At 45.6% G+C, this 24,701-nt stretch overlaps 1 protein-coding gene across 1 annotated transcript in view; it reads left to right on the top strand.

Annotated features, from left to right (window-relative positions):
- The window catches only part of LOC109864694 (putative methyltransferase NSUN7), a 49,841-nt gene that overhangs the window by 4,792 nt on the left and 20,348 nt on the right, over positions 1–24,701 (top strand). The window contains exon 3 of the mRNA XM_031797243.1: positions 6,259–6,317. Coding sequence (XP_031653103.1) covers positions 6,259–6,317 — 59 coding nt within the window. The remainder of the gene's footprint in view (positions 1–6,258; positions 6,318–24,701) is intronic.

The raw sequence follows: 24,701 nt of genomic DNA, 5'->3' as shown, positions 1-24,701 counted from the left end.
CAAAGGGAAATTATTACCATGGTATCTAGGAATATCAAGATTGCAGTGATCTATTTCTGTGTCGTTCCCCCTCCTCCCTCATTCTAGTTCTCTCTTTTCCTCCCCTCTTATTCTATTTCCCCCTCTCTCTTTCTGGCTCCGTCCCACCACTCTTTTCCTCCTTCTCTTTGTTTCCTCTATTCTTCACTAGCGCCCCAGTCATCACCTTGAATCTTGGAGGGTTGATCACATCTCTTCATGTCCCTGGTCTCAGACATCATTTGCTCAACGGAGATAGAAAGAGAGAGAGGTGGGATCCCCCCCCCCCCCCATCCCTCCCTCCCTCCCTCTTCATTCCCTCTCTCTGTTCTGCATTCCTCCGAGGCCCACTCCTGTCTCTTTGTCCGTAGTAGCCAGCAGCCTTGTCACAGCACAGAGCTGATATGTGGCTGGAGTAGGCAGGGAATAGGTTTATTTGACTTGGGTGAGAGGAGGGGGGGGGGGCTCCTTGTTTCAGACCGTGGGAGGGAGAGAGAGGGAACATGTCCTTTCTGCCCTTGGCTAAGAGCATGGCACTTTACCCCGAGACGCTTCAGCAAATATCAAACATTGCAGGTTGATAATATGTAAGCTATTTAACGCTGCCATCCTGTCCAAGGGTTCTGCTCAGCTCGCCTGAATAGAGACTCGGGGGTTTGTTGGCAGAGCTTCTTTTAGATTCATGTGAAATGGAGTGTACCGATGTGGAATACTGCGAGGCAAAGAGCTGAATAAGGCCAAGTGGGGTTGTATTCAGGCCTTCTAGTGCTCCTGTGTGGATTTATTTGACCGTGTTCATCATCACTCACTGGCCTTAGTTAGTTTGTTACCTGGACGAGGGCCACACGACACAAACTCAAACAATTGGTTAGAGAGTAGCGCCTCATCCTAGGTTGTCATGAAGTTGCCCCTAGACACTGGTATAAGACCAGTTTGGTATTTTTAAGGCGAGGATTTGGGGAGGGTACGCTGATCCTAGATCTGTGCATAAGGGCAACTCCTACCCGACGCTTATAGGTCGATATTTAGGTGCTTACACCTCAGCTCAGTGCTGCCCCTGATGTGTAATAGATTCTGGTATGAGAGATTTATATGTGAATTTACTCTGTGTTTTACTCCTCAGTCCTCCCTAGGCTGATTTATAGACCAGGGAGGACACCAGGGAGGACACATATATATATACCGCATCATCATCACACCATCCCCCCCCCCCCCCTCTGGGTCTGTGCTTTCCTCCTGTACTGTAGGGTCAGGCAAGGCGGCCATGTTGCTAGGCTTATCTTTAAGACCTTCTGCTGCTATGATCGAAACACTCATTGACCCGACGCTGCTGTAAATCCTGCAAGGAGTATAGGCCCAATCACAGACACTGTCTTTAGTGTGTGTGTGTGTGTGTGCGTGTATATATGTGTGTTTTTTTGCACCCCTTTTATCTAGCCTTCACCTGTTTAGCCCAAGTTGAGCAGGTTGGCGTGATTTGTGATGTTATGGTAGGTTAACAGCGGGGTATGATGTTGCCATGGCGTCCCAGTGGTAGTTCTTTGTAATGGCGACACCTCCCAGTGGCAGTTAGATAGGACTCAGGCGTGTCATTTAAGATTAGAGGTTAATCAGGGCAGCACAGCCATTATGTACACACACACACACACACACACACACACACACACACACACACACACACACACACACACACACACACACACACACACACACACACACTAAAGACAGTGTCTGTGATTGGGCCTATACTCCTTGCAGGATTTACAGCAGCATCAGGTCAATGAGTGTTTCGATCATAGCACACACACACAATCAAAACCCTTCCCGTCTGTCCCATTTCGTTTTAGATTTAAATGCATTCATAAGCACACACGCACACATGTACGCACACGGGCACACACGCACACATGTACGCACACGGACACACACACACACATACACACACAGACACACACACACACTCAAAACCCTTCCCGTCTGTCCCATTTCGTTTTAGATTTAAATGCATTCATAAGCACACACACACACACATGTACGCACACGAACACACACACACACACATACACACACAGACACACACTCATACACTCAAAACCCTTCCCGTCTGCCCCATTTCATTTCCGCCTTCTCAATGGGATAAAGAGGATTTTGAAAATAAGGAAAATGCTGTTCTATCAAGATTACCTGGAACATGTGCATTTTGGATAAAGCTGCTGTGCTTCCCTTTCCAACATGTAGTGAAAACACATTGCAAAATTGAGGGGGTTTAGAAACAGGTGTTTCCTAATCCAAGATAAAGCAGATGTGTTGCTGTTTGCTCTCCCTTCTTTGGAGTTGAAGGAGAAAGCCTGTGGTTCTGGGGACACTGGGAACCAGAATGTGTGAGTCTGTTTGTTTGTGTGTGTGCGAAGCTGTGTGTGTGACTGTGTGTGAACGAGGCTGCGTGTGTGAAGCTGTGTGTGTGTGAGGCCGTGTGTGTGAGGCCGTGTGTGTGAGGCTGTGTGTGAGCGGGGCTGCGTGTGAGCGGGGCTGCGTGTGAGTGGGGCTGCGTTTTAGCGGGGCTGCGTGTGAGCGGGGCTGCGTGTTAGCGGGGCTGCGTGTGTGCGGGGCTGCGTGTGAGCGAGGCTGCGTTTTAGCGGGGCTGCGTGTGAGCGGGGCTGCATGTGTGCGGGGCTGCGTGTGAGCGAGGCTGCGTGTGAGCGAGGCTGCGTTTTAGCGGGGCTGCGTGTGTGCGGGGATGCGTGTGTGCGGGGCTGCGTGTGAGCGGGGGTGCGTGTGAGCGAGGCTGCGTGTGAGCGAGGCTGCGTGTGAGCGGGGCTGCGTGTTAGCGGGGCTGCGTGTGTGCGGGGCTGCGTGTGAGCGAGGCTGCGTTTTAGCGGGGCTGTGTGTGAGCGGGGCAGCGTGTGTGCGGGGCTGCGTGTGTGCGGGGCTGCGTGTGAGCGAGGCTGCGTGTGAGCGAGGCTGCGTTTTAGCGGGGCTGCGTGTGAGCGGGGCTGCGTGTGTGCGGGGCTGCGTGTGTGCGGGGCTGCGTGTGAGCGGGGGTGCGTGTGAGCGAGGCTGCGTGTGAGCGGGGCTGCGTGTGTGCGGGGCTGCGTGTGAGCGGGGGTGCGTGTGAGCGAGGCTGCGTGTGAGCGGGGCTGCGTGTGTGCGGGGCTGCGTGTGAGCGGGGCTGCGTGTGTGCGGGGCTGCGTGTGAGCGAGGCTGCGTGTGAGCGAGGCTGCGTTTTAGCGGGGCTGCGTGTGAGCGGGGCTGCGTGTGTGCGGGGCTGCGTGTGTGCGGGGCTGCGTGTGAGCGAGGCTGCGTGTGAGCGAGGCTGCGTTTTAGCGGGGATGCGTGTGAGCGGGGCTGCGTGTGTGCGGGGCTGCGTGTGAGCGGGGGTGCGTGTGAGCGAGGCTGCGTGTGAGCGAGGCTGCGTGTGAGCGGGGCTGCGTGTGTGCGGGGCTGCGTGTGAGCGGGGGTGCGTGTGAGCGAGGCTGCGTGTGTGCGGGGCTGCGTGTGAGCGGGGCTGCGTGTGAGCGGGGCTGCGTGTGAGCGGGGCTGCGTGTGAGCGAGGCTGCGTGTGAGCGAGGCTGCGTGTGAGCGGGGCTGCGTGTGTGCGGGGCTGCGTGTGAGCGAGGCTGCGTGTGTGTGAGACTGCGTGTGAGCGGGGCTGCGTGTGTGTGAGACTTGTGTAAGTGTATGTCATAGTATGTGAGCGGAGTTGAGCGGTCAGAAATCCAGCTCCTCGCTCCTCTGCCGCTCCAAATTCGCTCCGTTCATTAAAATCACAGTTTAACCAACACCCATCTATTTTTGTGACTACCTGTTATGATTTGAATGAAAAGTAGCTTATTTTAATAAACAACAGGAAAAGGTAAGAAGCGCTCATCATTTCAAATAAGCTGCATATCGTATTAAACAGCATATAAACACTCCAAATAGTTCAGGAGTCAGACAGGGAGCCTAAGGAGGAATGAAAATGAATTATTTAGACTATATTATTTATATTATTTCAAGGCTATAGCCTACTAAAAAAATATGTTGTGAAGCATTTGGTGGTGCGACACTAGGCTGGTAGGGGCATTAGGCGCTCAGCATTTAAACAAAATGTTGTTGTTATTAATAGTATATAAATTGCACATATATAGGCTGTGACTTACCTAGAATTCATTACAAATGAAACAAAAAATTATTAGGCTCCATCTATAGTGCCTTTGAATTAATTTTTAGAAACATGAGTTTGTCTGGAGTCTCTGGCTTCAGGCTCATGCGATGGTGCATGGAGATCAGGCCAGCAGTGGAGAATGCCCTCTCAGTGCTTGCAGAGCCACTGGCATCCCTTGCCAGGCTGGGCTGGGATGCGTAGTTGTTTTCAGTTTCTTCTGTAGGTAGGCCTAAAGGGTTTTAGGTACTATAACCCTTTCAAAACGGAAAGCTCCTTGAAAGAGGTAAAAGGACAGGCCTATTGGGCCAAAATCAAGGATGGCCTATTGTGTAGATAATAGAATAAAAATTAACTAAACTTTTAAGAGATCTGATTTTTAGTTAATAAATACTTTGCTACAGTGTTTCACTTTGCTACACTTAGCTAGCTACGCACCTGGTTCCTTTCTGTTGGCATGTGCACGTACTAAGGACACCATCATGCTTTCGGGATACCTGTCTTTTCAGATTCCACAATGGTTCTTTAGTTGTGGACACTACATCACCTCGCTCCCTCTCTTGCTCGTGGTCCTCCTCGTCTTTGTTCACCTCTGTGTTTTATCAGTTTCCTTATGAAAACATTTAGAGAACTCCATGACAGGAGCTAAAGCATGGGGCCATAGCAACACACGAGTAGATTACAAATGCATGCTGGGCCGGCATGCCATGAGCTCGCGAAGGGCTCGTGAAAGGCTCATGAAGTGCCCGTGAAGTGCTCGTGAAAGGCTCATGAAGTGCCCATGAAGTGCCGGTGAAGGGCTCATGAAGTACCCGCGAAGGGCTCGTGAAGTGCCCGTGAAGTGCTCGTGAAAGACTTGTGAAGTGCCCGTGAAGTGCCCGTGAAGAGCTCGTGAAAGGCTCATGAAGTGCCCGTGAAGTGCTCGTGAAGTGCCCGTGAAGTGCTCGTGAAAGGCTCATGAAGGGCCCGTGAAGGGCTCGTGAAGCGCCCGTGAAGAGCTCGTGAAAGGCTCATGAAGGGCCCGTGAAGGGCTCGTGAAGCGCCCGTGAAGAGCTCGTGAAAGGCTCATGAAGTGCCTGTGAATTGCTCGTGAAGTGCTCGTGAAGTGCTCGTGAAGTGCTCGTGAAGGGCTCGTGAAGTGCCCGTGAAGTGCTCGTGAAGTGCTCGTGAAGCGGGTGCTACTGGAGTGGGTGAGAATGCTGATGCTCCAGCCCTTGAAAACTCGCTCCTCGCTCCAGTCAAATTTGGCACACTCCACTCCTCGCTCCGCTCACATACTCGGCGGTGTGTGTGTGCGTGCTTGCGCGAGGCTGTGTGGGTCAGAATAAAACATCCTGTTGTCAAGGGAGACAGATGTTCCGTTCATGATAGCTCAGCTAGTGCAGAGAGATGAGAAAAACACATTAGGAACTGCAGATGTCTCTCAGATAGCTGGTATGTAGCCTACAAGACCTTGGTCTCTAATGAGAGCAATGCACATGGCATGTATCCTGGTATTACAGCCACCGATTACATGACTAGCAATGTGTGATTAATAAGTGTCATCAGTGTCGCAGAGGCTCTAATTTCTAAATGAATTATGGTAAATTAACTCAATTTAAATCTCTGATTAACTCCATTAAAATACAAAATGAGCGTTTAATCCTAATCTAATTGAATTAGCGTTTCAAATTATAGTGAGATTATTCCTGCTGCCTGCGAGAGCTCTCTCGCTGTCTCTCCCTATCTCCTTTCTAGACGAGCTCAGCATTAGATATGGAGTCTCAGCCCTAGTCATTTATTTCATTGGGTTAGGTGTGTAATTCTATCAGGCATGTTCCAAATGATCCTGTCTGGTCTGGGCTGGTCTGTGGAGATAATTAGAGATAGAGATAATAAAGATAGAGATGAGATTGGCAAGATCCTGAACCATTATCTCCATATGATGGAAATATTAATTCTCACCTTCTCTCTCTCTCTCTCACTCTCTCACTCACTCACTCACTCACTCACTCACTCACTCACTCACTCACTCACTCACTCACTCACTCACTCACTCACTCACTTACCTGTCCACGAGTTACACTATTGAAACATTCTCTATGCTCCTCCCACCACAGACCAAGAGCTCCTGGAGGACATCATGATTGACAGCTGCTTTTACCTCTCTCAGCCAATGGTGAGTGAAACATAGAGCTTCACCCAGGGAGGAGGAAGTTCGAGATCTGTTTCAACCGGTTTTGACTTTCTCTAACTTCCTGACTCCACAGCGGTACTTCAGAGCTCTCAATATTCATGTCCCGCTGTTCTCCTTGTTGTACAAAGTCTTTGTTCAGCTCTGCTTGCTTTTCATACCACTAATCTGTAACTGTGATACCGATTATTATATATCGATATAACGCCTTTTCTTCACATCACAAAGCAATTTGGTGCCGCACATCTGAGAGAACAAAGAGAACTCGGCTAGTCGGTTGTTTGTTGGGTTTGTTGCTTTTCTCAAACAGAAACACTCCATTAGTGATGAGATCAGGATGCTCTACATGGCACCCTGGGCTGCTCAGGGCTGTGTCTGCGTGCCCGCCGCTCAGCGGGTCTGAGTGTATTCTGGTCGATACGTATCCCTCCTCTCTCCGTCTCTGGGAGCGGTTGTCTGGGCTGTGAGCCCAATACAATTAGCAGTGCACTGTGTAGACGTAAAGAGAAGGTTCCCACGGCAGCCATGAACCGAGAGGTAGTTGCACTGTAAAACAACGCCTCCCTACTCATTTACGTAAATCAAGATTGGCGTCTGGGATGGTTTTTGAGTGTACTTTTACCCCATTGTAGTTTAAAGAACCAGGCTTGTGATGTTAGAGTAGAGATGATGGCAATGATGGAGATGGTAATGTGAGGGCAAACTGGAATTCATCCATAAGCGCACGCACACACACACACACACACACACACACACATACACATGCACCAAGCACGCACGCACACACCCACCCACACACAGACACATACACACACACATGCACCCACCCACACACAGACACACACATATACACATACACGCATGACACGCACAGACTTACTGTAGTACCTGTGTGAAATATGGCCTTGCCTGGAATGAATGGGTCTTCTCTATGGTGGGGTGGCAGGTCGTTATTCTGCACCCCACCAGGAGACAATAAAGGCCAGACACAATGAGGCTCTCTTCAGAACTCACTCTCACCTCATTTTACACCCCTGGCATCTATAAAGTTCAACCTTGAAGGAAAGAGGAGGAGAGGGGTGCCAAGGGAGACGTAAAAAGGAGAGCGGGATGGGGATAGAAACGAAAGGTGCTATCGAGAACCTAAAAGGGTTCTTCAGCTGTCCCCATAGGATAACCCTTTGAATAACCCTTTTTGGTTCCAGGTGGAACTCTTTTGGGTTCCACGTAGAACCCTTTCCACAGAGGGTTCTACATGGAAGCCAGAAGGGTTCTACCTGGAACCAAAAAGGGTTATCCTATGGGGACAGCCGAATAACCCTTTTGGAAGCTTTCTTTCTAAGAGGGGAACTGAAGTCTGGAGTGTATTTGATTGCAGTGAAGAGAGAAATGTGGCTTAGATCTACCTCAGAGTCCAGAGAGGTACAGAGAGGCAGACAGGCTCGAGGTCAAGGCAGGCAGAATGGTCAGGCAGGCTCGAGGTCATGGCAGGCAGAATGGTCAGGCAGGCAGAATGGTCAGACAGGCTCGAGGTCAAGGCAGGCGAATGGTCAGGCAGGCAGAATGGTCAGACAGGCTCGAGGTCAAGGCAGGCAGAAGGGTCAGGCAGGCGGGTACAGAGTCCAGGAGGTACAGAGTCCAGGAGGTACAGAGAAGCAGACAGGCTCAAGGTCAAGGCAGGCAGAATGGTGAGGCAGGCGGGTACAGAGTCCAGGAGGTACAGAGAGGCAGACAGGCTCGAGGTCAAGGCAGGCAGAAGGGTCAGGCAGGCGGGTACAGAATCCAGGAGGTACAGAGTCCAGGAGGTACAGAGAAGCAGACAGGCTCAAGGTCAAGGCAGGCAGAATGGTCAGGCAGGCAGGTACAATGTCCAGGAACGGGCAAGGGTCAAAATCGGGAAGACTAGAAAAAGGAGAAATGCAAAGAGCAGGAGAGTGGGAAATACACTGGTTGACTTGGAAACATGCAAGATGAACTGGCACAGAGAGACAGGAAACACAGGGATAAATACACTGGCACAGAGAGACAGGAAACACAGGGATAAATACACTGGTACAGAGAGACAGGAAACACAGGGATAAATACACTGGTAACAGAGAGACAGGAAACACAGGGATAAATACACTGGTACAGAGAGGACAGAAACACAGGATAAATACAATCCGGTAACAGAGAGACAGGAGGAAACACAGGGATAAATACACTGTGGTACAGAGAGACAGGAAACACAGGGATAAATACACTGGTACAGAGAGACAGGAAACACAGGGATAAATACACTGGTACAGAGAGACAGGAAACACAGGGATAAATACACTGGTAACAGAGAGACAGGAAACACAGGGATAAATACACTGGTACAGAGAGACAGGAACACAGGGATAAATACACTGCTACAGAGAGACAGGAAACACAGGGATAAATACACTGGTACAGAGAGACAGGAAACACAGGGATAAATACCTGGTAACAGAGAGACAGGAAACACAGGGATAATACACTGGTACAGAGAGAGACAGGAAACACAGGATAAATACACTGGTACAGAGAGACAGGAAACACAGGGATAAATACACTGGTACAGAGAGACAGGAAACACAGGATAAATACACTGGTAACAGAGAGACAGGAAACACAGGGATAAATACACTGGTACAGAGAGAAGGAAACACAGGGATAAATACACTGGTAACAGAGAGACAGGAAACACAGGGATAAATACACTGGTAACAGAGAGACAGGAAACACAGGGATAAATACACTGGTACAGAGAGACAGGAAACACAGGGATAAATACACTGGTACAGAGAGACAGGAAACACAGGGATAAATACACTGGTACAGAGAGACAGGAAACACAGGGATAAATACACTGGTACAGAGAGACAGGAAACACAGGGATAAAATACACTGGTACAGAGAGACAGGAAACACAGGATAAATACACTGGTACAGAGAGACAGGAAACACAGGGATAAATACACTGGTACAGAGAGACAAGGAAACACAGGGATAAATACACTGGTACAGAGAGACAGGAAACACAGGGATAAATACACAGGCTAACAGAGAGACAGGAAACACAGGGATAAATACACTGGGCACAGAGAGACAGGAAACACAGGGATAAATACACTGGTACAGAGAGACAGGAAACACAGGGATAAATACACAGGAACAGAGAGGACAGGAAACACAGGATAAATACACTGGTACAGAGAGACAGGAAACACAGGGTTAAATACACTGGTACAGAGAGACAGGAAACACAGGGATAAATACACTGGTAACAGAGAGACAGGAAACACAGGGATAAAATACATGGTAAACAGAGAGACAGGAAACACAGGGATAAATACACTGGTACAGAGAGACAGGAAACACAGGGATAAATACACTGGTACAGAGAGACAGGAAACACAGGGATAAATACACAGGTAACAGAGAGACAGGAAACACAGGGATAAATACACTGTTAACAGAGAGACAGGAACACAGGGATAAATACACTGGTACACAGAGAGACAGGAAACACAGGGATAAATACACTGGTAACAGAGAGACAGGAAACACAGGGATAAATACACTGGTACAGAGAGAAGGAAACACAGGGATAAATACACTGGTACAGAGAGACAGGAAAAACAGGGATAAATACACAGGTAACAGAGAGACAGGAACACAGGGATAAATACACTGGTACAGAGAGACAGGAAACACAGGGATAAATACACTGGCACAGAGAGACAGGAAACACAGGGATAAATACACTGGTACAGAGAGACAGGAAACACAGGGATAATACCACAGGTAACAGAGAGACAGGAAACACAGGGATAAATACACTGTTAACAGAGAGAGAGACAGGAAACACAGGGATAAATACACTGGTACAGAGAGACAGGAAACACAGGGATAAATACACTGGTAACAGAGAGACAGGAAACACAGGGATAAATACACTGGTACAGAGAGAACGGAAAAAACCGCGGGATAATACACGGTACAGAGAGACAGGAAACACAGGGATAAATACACTGGTAACAGAGAGACAGGAAACACAGGGATAAATACACTGGCACAGAGAGAGACAGGAAACACAGGGATAAATACACTGGTACAGAGAGACGAACACAGGAAACACAGGGATAAATACACTGGTACAGAGAGACAGAAAACAGGGATAAATACACTGGTACAGAGAGACAGGAAACACAGGGATAAATACACTGGAACAGAGAGACGAAACACAGGGATAAATACACTGGTACAGAGAGACAGGAAACACAGGGATAAATACACTGGTACAGAGAGACAGGAAACACAGGGATAAATACACTGGTAACAGAGAGACAGAAAACACAGGATACATACACTGGTAACAGAGAGACAACGGAAACACAGGGTACAAAAATCCCACTGGTACAGCAGAGACAGGAAACACAGGGATAAATACAGGCACAGAGAGACAGGAAAACAGGGATAAATACACTGGTACAGAGAGACAGGAAACACAGGGATAATACACTGGTACAGAGAGACAGGAAACACAGGGATAAATACACTGGTAACAGAGAGACAGGAAACACAGGGATAAATACCACTGGTACAGAGAGACAGGAAACACAGGGATAAATACACTGGTACAGAGAGACAGGAAACACAGGGATAAATACACTGGTACAGAGAGACAGAAACACAGGGATAATACACTGGTAACAGAGAGACAGGAAACACAGGGATAAATACACTGGTACAGAGGACAGGAAACACAGGGATAATACACTGGTACAGAGAGACAGGAAACACAGGGATAAATACACTGGTACAGAGAGACAGGAAACACAGGGATAAATACACTGGTACAGAGAGACAGGAAACACAGGGATAAATACACTGGTACAGAGAGACAGGAAACACTCAGGGATAAATACACTGGTAACAGAGAGACAGGAAACACAGGGATAAATACACTGGTAAAGAGAGACAGGAAACACAGGGATAAATACACTGGTACCAGAGAGACAGGAAACACAGGGATAAATACACTGTAACAGAGAGACAGGAAACACAGGATATAATACACTGGTACAGAGAGACAGGAAACACAGGGATAAATACACTGGTACAGAGAGACAGGAAACACAGGGATAAATACACTGGTACACAAGAGAGACAGGAAACACAGGGATAAATACACTGGTACAGAGAGACAGGAAACACAGGGATAAATACACTGGTACAGAGAGACAGGAAACACAGGGATAAATACACTGGTACAGAGAGACAGGAAACACAGGGATAAATGCACTGGTACAGAGAGACAGGAAACACAGGGATAAATACACTGGTACAGAGAGACAGGAAACACAGGTATAAATACACAGGTAACAGAGAGACAGGAAACACAGGGATAAATACACTGGTAACAGAGAGACAGGAAACACAGGGATAAATACACTGGTACAGAGAGACAGGAAACACAGGGATAAATACACTGGTAACAGAGAGACAGGAAACACAGGGATAAATACACTGGTAACAGAGAGACAGGAAACACAGGGTAAATACACTGGTACAGAGAGACAGGAAACACAGGGATAAATACACTGGTAACAGAGAGACAGGAAACACAGGGATAAATACACTGGTACAGAGAGACAGGAACACAGGGATAAATACACTGGTACAGAGAGACAGGAAACACAGGGATAAATACACTGGTACAGAGAGACAGGAAACACAGGGATAAATACACTGGTACAGAGAGACAGGAAACACAGGGATAAATACACTGGTAACAGAGAGACAGGAAACACAGGGATAAATACACTGGTAACAGAGAGACAGGAAACACAGGGATAAATACACTGGTAACAGAGAGACAGGAAACACAGGGATAAATACACTGGTACAGAGAGACAGGAAACACAGGGATAAATACACTGGTAACAGAGAGACAGAAAACACAGGGATAAATACACTGGTAACAGAGAGACAGGAAACACAGGGATAAATACACTGGTACAGAGAGACAGGAAACACAGGGATAAATACACTGGTACAGAGAGACAGGAAACACAGGGATAAATACACAGGTAACAGAGAGACAGGAAACACAGGGATAAATACACTGGTAACAGAGAGACAGGAAACACAGGGATAAATACACTGGTACAGAGAGACAGGAAACACAGGGATAAATACACTGGTACAGAGAGACAGGAAACACAGGGATAAATACACTGGTACAGAGAGACAGGAAACACAGGGATAAATACACTGGTACAGAGAGACAGGAAACACAGGGATAAATACACTGGTAACAGAGAGACAGGAAACACAGGGATAAATACACTGGTACAGAGAGACAGGAAACACAGGGATAAATACACTGGTACAGAGAGACAGGAAACACAGGGATAAATACACTGGTACAGAGAGACAGGAAACACAGGGATAAATACACTGGTAACAGAGAGACAGGAAACACAGGGATAAATACACTGGCACAGAGAGACAGGAAACACAGGGATAAATACACTGGTACAGAGAGACAGGAAACACAGGGATAAATACACTGGTACAGAGAGACAGGAAACACAGGGATAAATACACTGGTACAGAGAGACAGGAAACACAGGGATAAATACACTGGTACAGAGAGACAGGAAACACAGGGATAAATACACTGGTACAGAGAGACAGGAAACACAGGGATAAATACACTGGTACAGAGAGACAGGAAACACAGGGATAAATACACTGGTAACAGAGAGACAGGAAACACAGGGATAAATACACTGGTACAGAGAGACAGGAAACACAGGGATAAATACACTGGTAACAGAGAGACAGGAAACACAGGGATAAATACACTGGCACAGAGAGACAGGAAACACAGGGATAAATACACTGGTACAGAGAGACAGGAAACACAGGGATAAATACACTGGTACAGAGAGACAGGAAACACAGGGATAAATACACTGGTACAGAGAGACAGGAAACACAGGGATAAATACACTGGTAACAGAGAGACAGGAAACACAGGGATAAATACACTGGTAACAGAGAGACAGGAAACACAGGGATAAATACACTGGTACAGAGAGACAGGAAACACAGGGATAAATACACTGGTACAGAGAGACAGGAAACACAGGGATAAAACACTGGTAACAGAGAGAGGACAGGAAACACAGGGATAAATACACTGGTACAGAGAGACAGGAAACACAGGGATAAATACACTGGTACAGAGAGACAGGAAACACAGGGATAAATACACTGGTACAGAGAGACAGGAAACACAGGGATAAATACACTGGTACAGAGAGACAGGAAACACAGGGATAAATACACTGGTACAGAGAGACAGGAAACACAGGGATAAATACACTGGTAACAGAGAGACAGGAAACACAGGGATAAATACACTGGTACAGAGAGACAGGAAACACAGGGATAAATACACTGGTAACAGAGAGACAGGAAACACAGGGATAAATACACTGGTAACAGAGAGACAGGAAACACAGGGATAAATACACTGGTACAGAGAGACAGGAAACACAGGGATAAATACACTGGTACAGAGAGACAGGAAACACAGGGATAAATACACTGGTACAGAGAGACAGGAAACACAGGGATAAATACACTGGTACAGAGAGACAGGAAACACAGGGATAAATACACTGGTACAGAGAGACAGGAAACACAGGGATAAATACACTGGTACAGAGAGACAGGAAACACAGGGATAAATACACTGGTACAGAGAGACAGGAAACACAGGGATAAATACACTGGTACAGAGAGACAGGAAACACAGGGATAAATACACTGGTACAGAGAGACAGGAAACACAGGGATAAATACACTGTAACAGAGAGACAGGAAACACAGGGATAAATACACTGGTACAGAGAGACAGGAAACACAGGGATAAATACACTGGTAACAGAGAGACAGGAAACACAGGGATAAATACACTGGTACAGAGAGACAGGAAACACAGGGATAAATACACTGGTACAGAGAGACAGGAAACACAGGGATAATACACTGGTAACAGAGAGACAGGAAACACAGGGATAAATACACTGGTACAGAGAGACAGGAAACACAGGGATAAATACACTGGTACAGAGAGACAGGAAACACAGGGATAAATACACTGGTACAGAGAGACAGGAAACACAGGGATAAATACACTGGTACAGAGAGACAGGAAACACAGGGATAAATACACTGGTAACAGAGAGACAGGAAACACAGGGATAAATACACTGGTACAGAGAGACAGGAAACACAGGGATAAATACACTGGTACAGAGAGACAGGAAACACAGGGATAAATACACTGGTACAGAGAGACAGGAAACACAGGGATAAATACACTGGTAACAGAGAGACAGGAAACACAGGGATAAATACACTGGTAACAGAGAGACAGGAAACACAGGGATAAATACACTGGTACAGAGAGACAGGAAACACAGGGATAAATACACTGGTACAGAGAGACAGGAAACACAGGGATAAATACACTGGTAACAGAGAGACAGGAAACACAGGGATAAATACACTGGTACAGAGAGACAGGAAACACAGGGATAAATACACTGGTACAGAGAGACAGGAAACACAGGGATAAATACACTGGTAACAGAGAGACAGGAAACACAGGGATAAATACACTGGTACAGAGAGACAGGAAACACAGGGATAAATACACTGGTACAGAGAGACAGGAAACACAGGGATAAATACACTGGTACAGAGAGACAGGAAACACAGGGATAAATACACTGGTAACAGAGAGACAGGAAACACAGGGATAAATACACTGGTACAGAGAGACAGGAAACACAGGGATAAATACACTGGTACAGAGAGACAGGAAACACAGGGATAAATACACTGGTAACAGAGAGACAGGAAACACAGGGATAAATACACTGGCACAGAGAGACAGGAAACACAGGGATAAATACACTGGTAACAGAGAGACAGGAAACACAGGGATAAATACACTGGTAACAGAGAGACAGGAAACACAGGGATAAATACACTGGTACAGAGAGACAGGAAACACAGGGATAAATACACTGGTACAGAGAGACAGGAAACACAGGGATAAATACACTGGTAACAGAGAGACAGGAAACACAGGGATAAATACACTGGCACAGAGAGACAGGAAACACAGGGATAAATACACTGGTACAGAGAGACAGGAAACACAGGGATAAATACACTGGTACAGAGAGACAGGAAACACAGGGATAAATACACTGGTACAGAGAGACAGGAAACACAGGGATAAATACACTGGTACAGAGAGACAGGAAACACAGGGATAAATACACTGGTACAGAGAGACAGGAAACACAGGGATAAATACACTGGTACAGAGAGACAGGAAACACAGGGATAAATACACTGGTACAGAGAGACAGGAAACACAGGGATAAATACACTGGTAACAGAGAGACAGGAAACACAGGGATAAATACACTGGTAACAGAGAGACAGGAAACACAGGGATAAATACACTGGCACAGAGAGACAGGAAACACAGGGATAAATACACTGGTACAGAGAGACAGGAAACACAGGGATAAATACACTGGTACAGAGAGACAGGAAACACAGGGATAAATACACTGGTACAGAGAGACAGGAAAAACAGGGATAAATACACTGGTAACAGAGAGACAGGAAACACAGGGATAAATACACTGGTAAAGAGAGACAGGAAACACAGGGATAAATACACTGGTACAGAGAGACAGGAAACACAGGGATAAATACACTGGTACAGAGAGACAGGAAACACAGGGATAAATACACTGGTACAGAGAGACAGGAAACACAGGGATAAATACACTGGTACAGAGAGACAGGAAACACAGGGATAAATACACTGGTACAGAGAGACAGGAAACACAGGGATAAATACACTGGTACAGAGAGACAGGAAACACAGGGATAAATACACTGGTACAGAGAGACAGGAAACACAGGGATAAATACACTGGTACAGAGAGACAGGAAACACAGGGATAAATACACTGGTAACAGAGAGACAGGAAACACAGGGATAAATACACTGGTAACAGAGAGACAGGAAACACAGGGATAAATACACTGGTAACAGAGAGACAGGAAACACAGGGATAAATACACTGGTAACAGAGAGACAGGAAACACAGGGATAAATACACTGGTACAGAGAGGACAGGAAACACAGGGATAAATACACTGGTACAGAGAGACAGGAAACACAGGGATAAATACACTGGTACAGAGAGACAGGAAACACAGGGATAAATACACTGGTACAGAGAGACAGGAAACACAGGGATAAATACACTGGTACAGAGAGACAGGAAACACAGGGATAAATACACTGGTACAGAGAGACAGGAAACACAGGGATAAATACACTGGTACAGAGAGACAGGAAACACAGGGATAAATACACTGGTACAGAGAGACAGGAAACACAGGGATAAATACACTGGTACAGAGAGACAGGAAACACAGGGATAAATACACTGGTACAGAGAGACAGGAAACACAGGGATAAATACACTGGTAACAGAGAGACAGGAAACACAGGGATAAATACACTGGTAACAGAGAGACAGGAAACACAGGGATAAATACACTGGTACAGAGAGACAGGAAACACAGGGATAAATACACTGGTAACAGAGAGACAGGAAACACAGGGATAAATACACTGGTAACAGAGAGACAGGAAACACAGGGATAAATACACTGGTACAGAGAGACAGGAAACACAGGGATAAATACACTGGTAACAGAGAGACAGGAAACACAGGGATAAATACACTGGTAACAGAGAGACAGGAAACACAGGGATAAATACACTGGTACAGAGAGACAGGAAACACAGGGATAAATACACTGGTACAGAGAGACAGGAAACACAGGGATAAATACACTGGTACAGAGAGACAGGAAACACAGGGATAAATACACTGGTAACAGAGAGACAGGAAACACAGGGATAAATACACTGGTACAGAGAGACAGGAAACACAGGGATAAATACACTGGTAACAGAGAGACAGGAAACACAGGGATAAATACACTGGTACAGAGAGACAGGAAACACAGGGATAAATACACTGGTACAGAGAGACAGGAAACACAGGGATAAATACACTGGTAACAGAGAGACAGGAAACACAGGGATAAATACACTGGTACAGAGAGACAGGAAACACAGGGATAAATACACTGGTACAGAGAGACAGGAAACACAGGGATAAATACACTGGTACAGAGAGACAGGAAACACAGGGATAAATACACTGGTAACAGAGAGACAGGAAACACAGGGATAAATACACTGGTACAGAGAGACAGGAAACACAGGGATAAATACACTGGTACAGAGAGACAGGAAACACAGGGATAAATACACTGGTACAGAGAGACAGGAAACACAGGGATAAATACACTGGTAACAGAGAGACAGGAAACACAGGGATAAATACACTGGTAACAGAGAGACAGGAAACACAGGGATAAATACACTGGTACAGAGAGACAGGAAACACAGGGATAAATACACTGGTACAGAGAGACAGGAAACACAGGGATAAATACACTGGTACAGAGAGACAGGAAACACAGGGATAAATACACTGGTACAGAGAGACAGGAAACACAGGGATAAATACACTGGTAACAGAGAGACAGGAAACACAGGGATAAATACACTGGTACAGAGAGACAGGAAACACAGGGATAAATACACTGGTACAGAGAGACAGGAAACACAGGGATAAATACACTGGTACAGAGAGACAGGAAACACAGGGATAAATACACTGGTACAGAGAGACAGGAAACACAGGGATAAATACACTGGTACAGAGAGACAGGAAACACAGGGATAAATACACTGGTACAGAGAGACAGGAAACACAGGGATAAATACACTGGTACAGAGAGACAGGAAACACAGGGATAAATACACTGGTACAGAGAGACAGGAAACACAGGGATAAATACACTGGTACAGAGAGACAGGAAACACAGGGATAAATACACTGGTAACAGAGAGACAGGAAACACAGGGATAAATACACTGGTAACAGAGAGACAGGAAACACAGGGATAAATACACTGGTAACAGGGAGACAGGAAACACAGGGATAAATACACTGGTAACAGAGAGACAGGAAACACAGGGATAAATACACTGGTACAGGAGAGACAGGAAACACAGGGATATAATATCACTGGTACAGAGAGACAGGAAACACAGGGATAAATACACTGGTACAGAGAGACAGGAAACACAGGATAAATACACTGGTACAGAGAGACAGGAAACACAGGGATAAATACACTGGTACAGAGAGACAGGAACACAGGGATAAATACACTGGTACAGAGAGACAGGAAACACGGGATAAATGCACTGGTACAGAGAGACAGGAAACACAGGGAAATACACTGGTACAGAGAGGAAGGAAACACTGGTATAAATAACAGGTAACAGAGAGACAGGAAACACAGGGATAAATACACTGGTAACAGAGAGGGACAGGAAACACAGGGATAAATTACACTGGTACAGAGAGACAGGAAACACAGGGATAAATACACAGGTAACAGAGAGACAGGAAACACAGGGATAAATACACTGGTAACAGAGAGACAGGAAAACAGGGTTAAATACACTGGTACAGAGAGACAGGAAACACAGGGATAAATACACAGGTAACAGAGAGACAGGAAACACAGGGATAAATACACTGGTAACAGAGAGACAGGAAACACAGGGATAAATACACTGGTACAGAGAGACAGGAAACACAGGGATAAATACACTGGTACAGAGAGACAGGAAACACCGGGATAAATACACTGGTACAGAGAGACAGGAAACACAGGGAATAAATCACAGGTAACCAGAGAGACAGGAAACACAGGGATAAATACACTGGTAACAGAGAGGACAGGAAACACGGGATAAATACACTGGTAACAGAGAGACAGGAAACACAGGGATAAATACACTGGTACAGAGAGACAGGAAACACAGGGATAAATACACAGGTAACAGAGAGACAGGAAACACAGGGATAAATACACTGGTACAGAGAGACAGGAAACACAGGGATATATACACTGGTAACAGAGAGACAGGGAAACACAGGGATAAATACACTGGTAACAGAGAGACAGGAAACACAGGGATAAATACACTGGTAACAGAGAGACAGGAAACACAGGGATAAATACACTGGTACAGAGAGACAGGAAACACAGGATAAATACACTGGTACAGAGAGACAGGAAACACAGGGATAAATACACTGGTACAGAGAGACAGGAAACACAGGGATAAATACACTGGTACAGAGAGACAGGAAACACAGGGATAAATACACTGGTACAGAGAGACAGGAAACACAGGATAAATACACTGGTACAGAGAGACAGGAAACACAGGGATAAATGCACTGGTACAGAGAGACAGGAAAACACAGGGATAAATACACTGGTACAGAGAGACAGGAAACACAGGTATAAATACACAGGTAACAGAGAGACAGGAACAACAGGGATAATACACTGGTAACAGAGAGACAGGAAACACAGGGATAAATACACTGGTACAGAGAGACAGGAAACACAGGGATAAATACACAGGTAACAGAGAGACAGGAAACACAGGGATAAATACACTGGTAACAGAGAGACAGGAAACACAGGGTTAAATACACTGGTACAGAGAGACAGGAAACACAGGGATAAATACACAGGTAACAGAGAGACAGGAAACACAGGGATAAATACACTGGTAACAGAGAGACAGGGAAACACAGGGATAAATACACTGGTACAGAGAGACAGGAAACACAGGGATAAATACACTGGTACAGAGAGACAGGAAACACCGGATAAATACACTGGTACAGAGAGACAGGAAACACAGGGATAAATACACAGGTACAGAGAGACAGGAAACACAGGGATAAATACACTGGTAACAGAGAGACAGGAAACACAGGGATAAATACACTGGTAACAGAGAGACAGGAAACACAGGGATAAATACACTGGTACAGAGAGACAGGAAACACAGGGATAAATACAACAGGTAACAGAGAGACAGGAAACACAGGGATAAATACACTGGTACAGAGAGACAGGAAACACAGGGATAAATACACTGGTAACAGAGAGACAGGAAACACAGGGATAAATACACTGGTAACAGAGAGACAGGAAACACAGGGATAAATACACTGGTAACAGAGAGACAGGAAACACAGGGATAATACACTGGTAACAGAGAGACAGGAAACACAGGGATAAATACACTGGTACAGAGAGACAGGAAACACAGGGATAAATACACTGGTACAGAGAGACAGGAAACACAGGGATAAATACACTGGTACAGAGAGACAGGAAACACAGGGATAAATACACTGGTACAGAGAGACAGGAAACACAGGGATAAATACACTGGTACAGAGAGACAGGAAACACAGGGATAAATACACTGGTACAGAGAGACAGGAAACACAGGGATAAATGCACTGGTACAGAGAGACAGGAAACACAGGGATAAATACACTGGTACAGAGAGACAGGAAACACAGGTATAAATACACAGGTAACAGAGAGACAGGAAACACAGGGTTAAATACACTGGTACAGAGAGACAGGAAACACAGGGATAATACACAGTAACAGAGAGACAGGAAACACAGGGATAAATACACTGGTAACAGAGAGACAGGAAACACAGGGTTAAATACACTGGTACAGAGAGACCAGGAAACACAGGGATAAATACACAGGTAACAGAGAGACAGGAAACACAGGGATAAATACACTGGTAACAGAGAGACAGGAAACACAGGGATAAATACACTGGTACAGAGAGACAGGAAACACAGGGATAAATACACTGGGTACAGAGAGACAGGAAAACAACACCGGGATAAATACACTGGTACAGAGAGACAGGAAACACAGGGATAAATACACAGGTAAACAGAGAGACAGGAAACACAGGGATAAATACACTGGTAACAGAGAGACAGGAAACACAGGGATAAATACACTGGTAACAGAGAGACAGGAAACACAGGGATAAATACACTGGTACAGAGAGACAGGAAACACAGGGATAAATACACAGGTAACAGAGAGACAGGAAACACAGGGATAAATACACTGGTAACAGAGAGACAGGAAACACAGGGATAAATACACTGGTACAGAGAGACAGGAAACACCGGGATAAATACACTGGTACAGAGAGACAGGAAACACAGGGATAAATACACTGGTACAGAGAGACAGGAAACACAGGGATAAATACACTGGTAACAGAGAGACAGGAAACACAGGGATAAATACACTGGCACAGAGAGACAGGAAACACAGGGATAAATACACTGGTACAGAGAGACAGGAAACACAGGGATAAATACACTGGTAACAGAGAGACAGGAAAAACAGGGATACATACACTGGTACAGAGAGACAGGAAACACAGGGATAAATACACTGGTAACAGAGAGACAGGAAACACAGGGATAAATACACTGGTACAGAGAGACAGGAAACACAGGGATAAATACACTGGTACAGAGAGACAGGAAACACAGGGATAAATACACTGGTAACAGAGAGACAGGAAACACAGGGATACATACACTGGTAACAGAGAGACAGGAAACACAGGGATAAATACACTGGTAACAGAGAGACAGGAAACACAGGGATAAATACACTGGCACAGAGAGACAGGAAACACAGGGATAAATACACTGGTACAGAGAGACAGGAAACACAGGGATAAATACACTGGTAACAGAGAGACAGGAAACACAGGGATAAATACACTGGTAACAGAGAGACAGGAAACACAGGGATAAATACACTGGTACAGAGAGACAGGAACACAGGGATAAATACACTGGTACAGAGAGACAGGAAACAGGGATAAATACACTGGTACAGAGAGACAGGAAACACAGGGATAAATACACTGGTACAGAGAGACAGGAAACACAGGGATAAATACACTGGTACAGAGAGACAGGAAACACAGGGATAAATACACTGGTACAGAGAGACAGGAAACACAGGGATAAATACACTGGTACAGAGAGACAGGAAACACTGGGATAAATACACTGGTAACAGAGAGACAGGAAACACAGGGATAAATACACTGGTAACAGAGAGACAGGAAACACAGGGATAAATACACTGGTAACAGAGAGACAGGAAACACAGGGATAAATACACTGGTAACAGAGAGACAGGAAACACAGGATAAATACACTGGTACAGAGAGACAGGAAACACAGGGATAAATACACTGGTACAGAGAGACAGGAAACACAGGGATAAATACACTGGTAACAGAGAGACAGGAAACACAGGGATAAATACACTGGTAACAGAGAGACAGGAAACACAGGGATAAATACACTGGTACAGAGAGACAGGAAACACAGGGATAAATACACTGGTACAGAGAGACAGGAAACAGGGATAAATACACTGGTACAGAGAGACAGGAAACACAGGGATAAATACACTGGTACAGAGAGACAGGAAACACAGGGATAAATACACTGGTACAGAGAGACAGGAAAACACAGGGATAAATACACTGGTACAGAGAGACAGGAAACACAGGGATAAATACACTGGTACAGAGAGACAGGAAACACTGGGATAAATACACTGGTAACAGAGAGACAGGAAACACAGGGATAAATACACTGGTAACAGAGAGACAGGAAACACAGGGATAAATACACTGGTAACAGAGAGACAGGAAACACAGGGATAAATACACTGGTAACAGAGAGACAGGAAACACAGGGATAAATACACTGGTACAGAGAGACAGGAAACACAGGGATAAATACACTGGTACAGAGAGACAGGAAACACAGGGATAAATACACTGGTACAGAGAGACAGGAAACACAGGGATAAATACACTGGTACAGAGAGACAGGAAACACAGGGATAAATACACTGGTACAGAGAGACAGGAAACACAGGGATAAATACACTGGTACAGAGAGACAGGAAACACAGGGATAAATGCACTGGTACAGAGAGACAGGAAACACAGGGATAAATACACTGGTACAGAGAGACAGGAAACACAGGTATAAATACACAGGTAACAGAGAGACAGGAAACACAGGGATAAATACACTGGTAACAGAGAGACAGGAAACACAGGGATAAATACACTGGTACAGAGAGACAGGAAACACAGGGATAAATACACAGGTAACAGAGAGACAGGAAACACAGGGATAAATACACTGGTAACAGAGAGACAGGAAACACAGGGTTAAATACACTGGTACAGAGAGACAGGAAACACAGGGATAAATACACAGGTAACAGAGAGACAGGAAACACAGGGATAAATACACTGGTAACAGAGAGACAGGAAACACAGGGATAAATACACTGGTACAGAGAGACAGGAAACACAGGGATAAATACACTGGTACAGAGAGACAGGAAACACCGGGATAAATACACTGGTACAGAGAGACAGGAAACACAGGGATAAATACACAGGTAACAGAGAGACAGGAAACACAGGGATAAATACACTGGTAACAGAGAGACAGGAAACACAGGGATAAATACACTGGTAACAGAGAGACAGGAAACACAGGGATAAATACACTGGTACAGAGAGACAGGAAACACAGGGATAAATACACAGGTAACAGAGAGACAGGAAACACAGGGATAAATACACTGGTACAGAGAGACAGGAAACACAGGGATAAATACACTGGTAACAGAGAGACAGGAAACACAGGGATAAATACACTGGTAACAGAGAGACAGGAAACACAGGGATAAATACACTGGTAACAGAGAGACAGGAAACACAGGGATAAATACACTGGTACAGAGAGACAGGAAACACAGGGATAAATACACTGGTACAGAGAGACAGGAAACACAGGGATAAATACACTGGTACAGAGAGACAGGAAACACAGGGATAAATACACTGGTACAGAGAGACAGGAAACACAGGGATAAATACACTGGTACAGAGAGACAGGAAACACAGGGATAAATACACTGGTACAGAGAGACAGGAAACACAGGGATAAATGCACTGGTACAGAGAGACAGGAAACACAGGGATAAATACACTGGTACAGAGAGACAGGAAACACAGGTATAAATACACAGGTAACAGAGAGACAGGAAACACAGGGATAAATACACTGGTAACAGAGAGACAGGAAACACAGGGATAAATACACTGGTACAGAGAGACAGGAA

The sequence above is a fragment of the Oncorhynchus kisutch genome, linkage group LG19 (assembly GCF_002021735.2).
Source record: "Oncorhynchus kisutch isolate 150728-3 linkage group LG19, Okis_V2, whole genome shotgun sequence".
In the NCBI taxonomy this organism is placed as follows: Eukaryota; Metazoa; Chordata; class Actinopteri; order Salmoniformes; family Salmonidae; genus Oncorhynchus; species Oncorhynchus kisutch.
This window is presented reverse-complemented; position numbering and strand designations above follow the sequence as displayed.